General features: G+C 32.8%; 1 protein-coding gene across 2 annotated transcripts; it reads right to left on the bottom strand.

Moving 5' to 3' along the window:
• Positions 1 to 4553: 4553 nt before the first annotated feature.
• On the bottom strand, positions 4554 to 7233 carry LOC143916756 (kelch-like protein 7). Of its 2 annotated transcripts, XM_077437997.1 has the most exons (11): positions 7207 to 7233; positions 6997 to 7138; positions 6788 to 6927; positions 6530 to 6705; positions 6262 to 6459; positions 6025 to 6186; positions 5800 to 5949; positions 5561 to 5727; positions 5274 to 5493; positions 5006 to 5181; positions 4554 to 4931 (listed from the first exon to the last, which is right to left on the bottom strand). In XM_077437997.1, exons 2-11 carry the CDS (start codon positions 7107 to 7109, stop codon positions 4922 to 4924), a joined length of 1512 nt encoding a protein of 503 aa, XP_077294123.1. In that variant the 5' UTR covers positions 7110 to 7138; positions 7207 to 7233; the 3' UTR covers positions 4554 to 4921. The 2 variants fall into 2 exon arrangements, with proteins under 2 accessions (XP_077294123.1, XP_077294122.1); XM_077437996.1 differs by having other exon boundaries at positions 5561 to 5949.
• Between the last annotated feature and the right edge of the window lie 296 nt (positions 7234 to 7529).

Below are 7529 nucleotides of genomic sequence, written 5' to 3'. Positions count from 1 at the left end.
CATTTGCGGGAAATTGAAAAATTAATTGAAAATTGCACGACTTTTAAAAAATTCTACTGAAAATAGCATTCGAAAGTAATTGATTCGAGTTTAATATTTTATCGGTTGTGGTAAGAAAGTAATTTAATTTTTGAGTAAAGCTCGATCATGAAAGGTGTGTGTGCCTTGTTTATGTTCTAATTTTGGACTGGTTTTATTTTATCAATTTGTTATTCAGCATATTGGTGTATATAATAACATGTAATATGTTTTTGTTTTTAATTAAAAAAAAATTGATATCTAAATATGATAGATGGCCTAGCTCTGTCGGAAATTTTTATCTGAAAAATTTCATTATTGAAATATTTTTTCAACCGATCTCTAAAAGAAATAGATTAAATTTTGACTATGTAGTACTTCTTGAAATATAAAAATATTTAAGATTTCGAGCGCCGAAAGGGTCATTTTATATATTTTTTCTATTGCTTGCTATTTCTTTTTCTATTGGTTTGTAGTTTTAGTATCGTATATAATAATTGTCTGATGCGTGCGTGCGTGTGAATTTCCGTTAACATGCTCCGTCTCCCTTTCTCCCCTTTGAATCGTATATCGTAGAAAGAGAAAGCGGCATAGCTTTGCGCATGTCACTTCGTTCACATTTATAATACAGTTTAACTAATTTTTTTGAAAAAAAAAGTATATTTAATTTATTCTTTTGTTTATGTCGGCGGGTCAAATTGCGGCTTCCGTTGATCCGAATTGCAATATTTTACCGAGTGCACAAGTATTTGCACACAGGCCACTAGTTAATTATAATTTAAGTAAGTTTATTTACTCATAACAAGTGAAAAGTGTGATATTAAAATCAAAACATAAAACTTTTATATGAAAAATAGACGTTTTATATTATGTATGTGTGTAATTTGGTAGAAAGAAAATTAATATTGAATGGAAATAAATTGGCTTTGATTTGAAATTCTCTCAATGTTTCCTTATCTCGTTACGACCGGATGTATTCCTTTCATGCTCCTTACAATACACTCAACGAAAATTTCTTCGTCAAAAGTTTCGGCCGCAGAGAAAAAGCTGACGTATTAGCCTCAACTAATCTCGGCGTCTTTTTTTGTCCGTCGAAAACTCGTCTCATCAGTTTAAGCGTCATTATCTTCTTTTTTTGCGTGGGCCATTGTGCCTAATCACGCATGTGTTTATAAATATAGACCGCTCGGAGTTTCCTCGTTTTGGAGGAAAACCCACACAGCCAACAATTGGGTCAGCCAGTAAATCGGTTGAACGGTCACTCAATCAGGGAAAACGTATCCGAGACTCACCCATCCACCCTGTTTTGCCGCTTCCATATTACATCTCCGGCGCACAAAAGGGCCGGATAGCCCTAAATGAATTTTTTACATGGCTTGCTTCGACGACAACACAAAAAAGAGGCGGAGGCGGAGGAGGGCGAGAGAGAAGTCGTCGAGATCGGAGAGAGGCTGGATCGACCGACCGAAAATACGCACCGAGGAGAATTTGGGCAGTTTCCGCAGTCGTCGGTAAACTGGGATGACGACATAAAAAGCTCCTTAAAAAAGTTTCAGAATCGTTCGGCTGGTCGACGGGGCGCGGCACCCAAGTCTAATTGAATGGAAAGAAGGCTCTACATCAATTTCGCATTGTTATTGTATCCGTCTGTCTGCTGGAAGTTTTTGATGGGAGGGAAAAACCGTATCGCCTCGACGATTTTACACGAGTCTCCTTTTTTGGCGAATGTCAATTCTGTTTCGTTGATTTTGAATAATTGCTTCGGCTACAATGCGCTGCAAACATTTTGCGAAAAGGCCAATAATAAGTAAACCAGGAGGATTGGATTGTATTGTTTCAGAACTTTATTGTATTTCCTATATATAATATATACCTTATAACAGTATACACAGTTCTTAATGAGTTTTTTTCGTTTTATTGTTTTTGGAGCTTGGAGCAGATTTAGCAATATAATATAATATATATGTATATAAAAACGGACGCGATGTATGTGGGTATGTTTATGGTGGACGCGTGGACAAGGATGGGGATTTAAAATGCGCTGTGCGGAAGCATACACACATACACAAATCCACAAAGACACACACACACACGTTCATTCATCATTTAGAACGGGTGAAAGGGTTAGATCGACGAGTGTGTAATGCGAGCACTCAACTTTTTCAGTTAATATGTGCGCTCGCGCGCCTATAAATTACCATATATTATATTTATATATCTAATAAATAATTTCGAAAGAGACTTTGTATGTAAGTATGTATGTAAGTATCTTTGGTTGGGAACTTCGTAAGCAAAACAAAGTTTCTATGATGACAATTCAATTGGTTGAATATTAGGTATATTTTGTCGATTCAAATAAATTTAATAAAAAAACAAATGAATATTTACTATTAGATTCGCCATGTTTAATCTGTTTATATTACAAAATCTGAGCGAAGCCGGGTAAAATAGCTAGTAACATTTAACTTTATTTTGATTCGTGTATCAATAAAATTCCTTTCCGAAACAAGTCGTTAAAATCAACGGGCACAACATTTGTTGTGCCCGTTCTAATAAAACCTATACAATTTCAAAAAAATAACCGTATGTAATTTTTTAAATCAAGTATTTCATAGTTGGTTTTTCCAAGAAAATAATGCAAACGATCAATTTTAGAATTTTTTTTATTTGAATAAGTGAATTTTGTTCTATTTTACGAATTTTTATTTATTTACAATTCCGTTTAACGGTTCCGTTTTGTAAACAAATAACGATTAATTTTAATTCAAAATGGAAAATCATTTTAAATTTTAATCTAAGTATGTAATATAGTTTTTAAGTAAGAAAAAAAGAGAAAGTATTTATGTATCACTGTATATACATACTTATATTATGTATTTACTTATTTATATACTTATATTATGTATTACTTACACTATATATTATGTATTACTTACACTATATATTATGTATTCTGTATATACTTATTTTTTCATCTTCACTAATACTCATGAACGGGGGGCTTCTGTTCTTGGGAATCCATCCAAAGAGAGAACCTCCCTGCAGCCTCTTTATAATAAATGAACCTTCTATATGCACGCTCGTTATAAAAAAAACCTAGCTACGCGAAATTCAAAAGTGATTCAGGATCGTTATGAAATTAAGCTGAAGTCCATCTCCATTAGATTTGTCCCTTTGATGATTTAATAGGACAGAAGGAAATGTGGTAGGGACGGATTATCCCGATGGGCTACTAAGGCTGTATGGAAACCTTCCTCTCTACATAAATCATTACACGACCCATAAGCTATTACGATGAGCATCTCTTTCGACATCTTTGACGCGTGTTTATCGCTTGATTCTGAGACAAAATTTAATATTTTATGTATTGATATCAAAGAAAACATGTTTAATTTTTTTTAAATTTTTTTAAATGTGTGATTTTTGTGTGTTTTCAGGTAAGAACAGATCCGTGATTGCAGGCAGGTCGCGCATGGGGACAGATGCTCGCGCCGCCATGCGGCTGCTGCTCTGTCTCGCTGCGGCGCAGTTCGTCCTGGCTGGAGGTGAGTTCAGGACATTAAAAACGACCGAAATCCTGCGGAAAAAATCCGCTAAAAACCTAATTTTGCAGGTGTAAAAATCTCGTAAAAAAAATAGACATTCCAGTAGTGCTGGGTTGATTTATGTGGAGCGGCTCGCACGCCGAAAACGAATCGTCTCGCAATTAGCACTTGATATATGGCCGAATGTTTAATTTATTTTTAAATGTATTTTGCCGACACCGGCGAGCTTTATTTTTTTTATTTCGGTTGAAGTTAATCTATGATTCTTCGGTGTTGAAATTCGTTTGAATTTTTAAGCACGTAAGGATCTTAATTCGATTTTGAATCAGCGAAGGTTTACGTTTTCGTAGCAATTTCGTAGTAATATATCATTGTGCTTCGTTTTCGTGATTGGATAGCGGTTTCATATTTTTCATTGTAAAAAAAGAAGCCCATTTAATTCGTATGTGATTAAAATTTCATATAAATGTATGTGTAGGTATTGTTTTGATTTTAAGGCTTTCAAACTCCTTTGCGGGATCTTTTCGTGGGCGGATTCTTCACTGGAAATAAGCATTAGCGATATATGTATATTTATGTACAAAATATTCAATTAAATGTTACAATTACGTTTCGTAATATAATGCTATTTTTACTTTGTCTATGTGTGTACGTAGTAGGCCTTCCATTCGAATATTCGAATGAGAGCTTTTCCAGAAATGAGATTTTTTATATAAATAAGATCATAAAATTACACATAATTTGATGAAAATACGTCAAACGAAATTTGTATTAAAGTTATGAAAATATTCAATTTCCTTCATATCACCATAATAATAATAAACGTAATTACGCTTACAACAATCTCTTTAAATAAAGACCCATTAGGGATTTGGCGTAATTTTCAAGGAAGGCAAAAGGGAGGCGATGGACGTTTTCTCAGCGTCTCTATTACTATAAATAATAAATAATGAGGAAAATAAATATAAAATTGAAAAATTTAATAAATTACATTTGGGAAACGTTTAATGAAATCGTTAATACTTAGTAAAAACATAGATAAATAGTTTGCAACTACGTCAAATAGAATTATTCCTTAAAAATATTCTTGAACTATGTATATAAATCAAACACATTAAAAATTCCAATATTACAAAAAGTATATTTTAAATACATAAATATAATGATTATTTTATATAACGTTTATTTTCAAGTAATAGAAAAAAAACTAATTGCTCAAACTAGTCGATCGAATAATTGAATCAAATGGAACGACATGTGCAGTCAGAAGATATCTGTTTTTGCTAAGAGTTTTAAGAGCTTTCCAAGATTTGTTTGTCTTTTCGTATTCCCAAACATCATTTAAATTAGGCCCTCCACTATATCCACCTGCAAATCAAAACAACGATTAAGATCTACATTTCAGGTCAATAAAATAAAATTTGGCTATATAAAAATCTCACCCATGCAGTTTATTTTGGAAACTACAGAGACTGGTTCCGGCTACAGGTTTCGGGAGTTTGGTGAATGCTGTCCACAGATTTGCTATCGGATCGTAATGCTCGATACTGTCTGTACGAGAATCCAATTGATCGATAAAACCACCAGCTACGAAAAGTTTACCTTTGAATACGACGCTCTAAAAATGGTGAAATCAAAATAAAGCTAATTTTATTTTAGAGAATTTTAAATTAATTGCAATAGTTTTTAATAAAATTAATTGATATTCACCGAATGTTCAGATCTTTCCTGAATCATCTGAGCGCGATAAGTCCAAGAATTGGACTCCACTGAATACATCTGTACTTTATTAAGAGATATATTTTTTCTGTTTTTCTCTATACGCCCGCCTGTCACGTATATGTTGTCGTCGATAGCAGAAGCACTATGATCATACACAGCCACCAACAATGGAGCGATGATTTTCCAATCCCTAGTCTTGATGTTCCACCTACTCGAAATCAATAGACATTAACTTCCTTTCAATAGATGTGATGAAATTATTGCAATTTAATCACCTTTCCACAGAAGATAAATTTTTGTTATTCGAATAGTCGTAACCACCAATAGCGTAGACATCAGTGGACGAATCATGACAGATAGTCACTGCTGATAAATTATAACGAGCTTGATTTAACGGCTGCAATGGATGTTTCTGACCGTTTTTCAAATCAATATAATCCACCTGAAAACGAATGAATTTGTTATATTCCGATTTATCTAAGCACCCGTAATTTACAACCCCGGAAAACATTACTGTAGTCAGTGATCTATTCTTCCAACCGCCGATGATAACGATCCAATCACCTACGACGACAGACGCAAAATTGCTTTTATTAATTCCAATGCCTTTGGATAGAGTCCAACTTTTATTTTCTCCATCATAAATATCAATGGTATCTGCCTCCTAAAAACACGTTGTGCAATAAAATAATTTATTTATAATCCAATAAAATTATTATACTTGTAATTTAAAACTCACATCTAAATTATCCCCCCCAACCAGTGCTATTTTTTCTTTTTTTCTTCGAGGGGTCTCTCTTTGGATAAAAGATATATTATTTTTGTCTTTAATTGCTTGTCCAAGATTGGTCATACACTCTGCACACAAATTACAGAACTTCATTACTTCGTCGACGAGAAACTGAGAATGTAATAAAAACGTTATTTGAATGATTTTTTTTTCAACCAACTAAATCATTAAATAAATCTCAAATACCTCCAGCGAAAGCAAAGATAACTTCACAAAACTCATCAGCTTTGTCATGTAATTTTTACGGCTAGCATAATCTTGATTTACCCATAATTTCACAGCATTGAATACGTCTTCTTCGGAAGGCACGTTCAAATAGTCCGATTTCAAGATTTCAATCACGGTGGAGGCTGATAGGTTGAGAAAATCTTGGGTTTTGTGCAGCTAAAATAAAAGTTGAATTGAAAAATAATAAAATGACCATAATTTTTTTATATATGTAATCAAAACTCACCGTGTCGAAATTTTCCAGAGTCAAATCCATTGCATTTTTCTTCAATTCGGAATCAACCGATAGTCTCAAAACTTCCTGACAATTAAAAAGATCGACCGTTTCATATCGCGGTGGAATTTTTACTTCGAGTAGATTGGCTAGCTCTACAAATTTTTTGTAATGATGGTCGTCTATGTCTAAAATTATATTGAAATGATTACATAAATGAGAAGAATACGCACATTGAATAAACTATTTTTGATTTTCATGAACTCGTACTTATTTCTCCAGTGTAACAATACTTCAGTATTGCGTCGATAACATCGAATTCGAAAGGAGAAAAAGTTGCACTTAGCCTATATTGGTTTTTCACAAAAAACTCGCTGCACGCCGATAACACGAGCATGTGCACGTAGTAGCTGCAATTATGAAAAATGTTCATTGAAACAATTTGGATATAAAATATTTTCAGATTCGATTAATAATACCTTCGATTTCGAACAAAAAAAAATGCGTCGCAGTACTTTTGTCGTTTCATGGCTTCATACAAATATTTCGTTCGATTTGTTGCAAAATCGGAATTCGTCTTCACTACAAACATCTTCTTTGTGGTTTTCTCTTAGTTTTCTCCTGAAAAAAGATTTAAATTATACATCATCATCATAAATTCAGTAAAAATGTAATAAAATCAGACTTACCAATTGGACAAAAATGTAGTGAATGATGTCAAGCAATATCATTCTGCGGTTTTGCCATGATAAATATCTTAACCCATTTGCTGCAGAATTGATTATTTACTGAGAACAAACATTTAAAATTACTTTTATTTATTTTCATAATAAGTTTTATATAAATATACACACACATGCAAATATTTGTATGTATTTATATGTATAAATGTGTATGAATATATTATTATTTTTATAATTAGATATGATAGCTATTAAGCCATACATATGTACATATATCTTAAATAAATAAATAGTGCACTGATAGTTCACTCTAAATCAACACTGTGACC

Source organism: Arctopsyche grandis, chromosome 9 (assembly GCF_051622035.1).
Source record: "Arctopsyche grandis isolate Sample6627 chromosome 9, ASM5162203v2, whole genome shotgun sequence".
Lineage (NCBI taxonomy): Eukaryota > Metazoa > Arthropoda > Insecta > Trichoptera > Hydropsychidae > Arctopsyche > Arctopsyche grandis.
This window is presented reverse-complemented; position numbering and strand designations above follow the sequence as displayed.

Coding starts and splice junctions, on each gene's coding strand:
- LOC143916756 (XM_077437996.1), bottom strand. CDS start 7,109: ATGTTTGTAGTGAAGACGAATTCCGATTTTGCAACAAATCGAACGAAA. Junction 6,460..6,529: donor CTCTGGAAAATTTCGACACG/GTGAGTTTTGAT, acceptor CTTTTATTTTAG/CTGCACAAAACCCAAGATTT. Junction 5,182..5,273: donor AGGAAAGATCTGAACATTCG/GTGAATATCAAT, acceptor CACCATTTTTAG/AGCGTCGTATTCAAAGGTAA.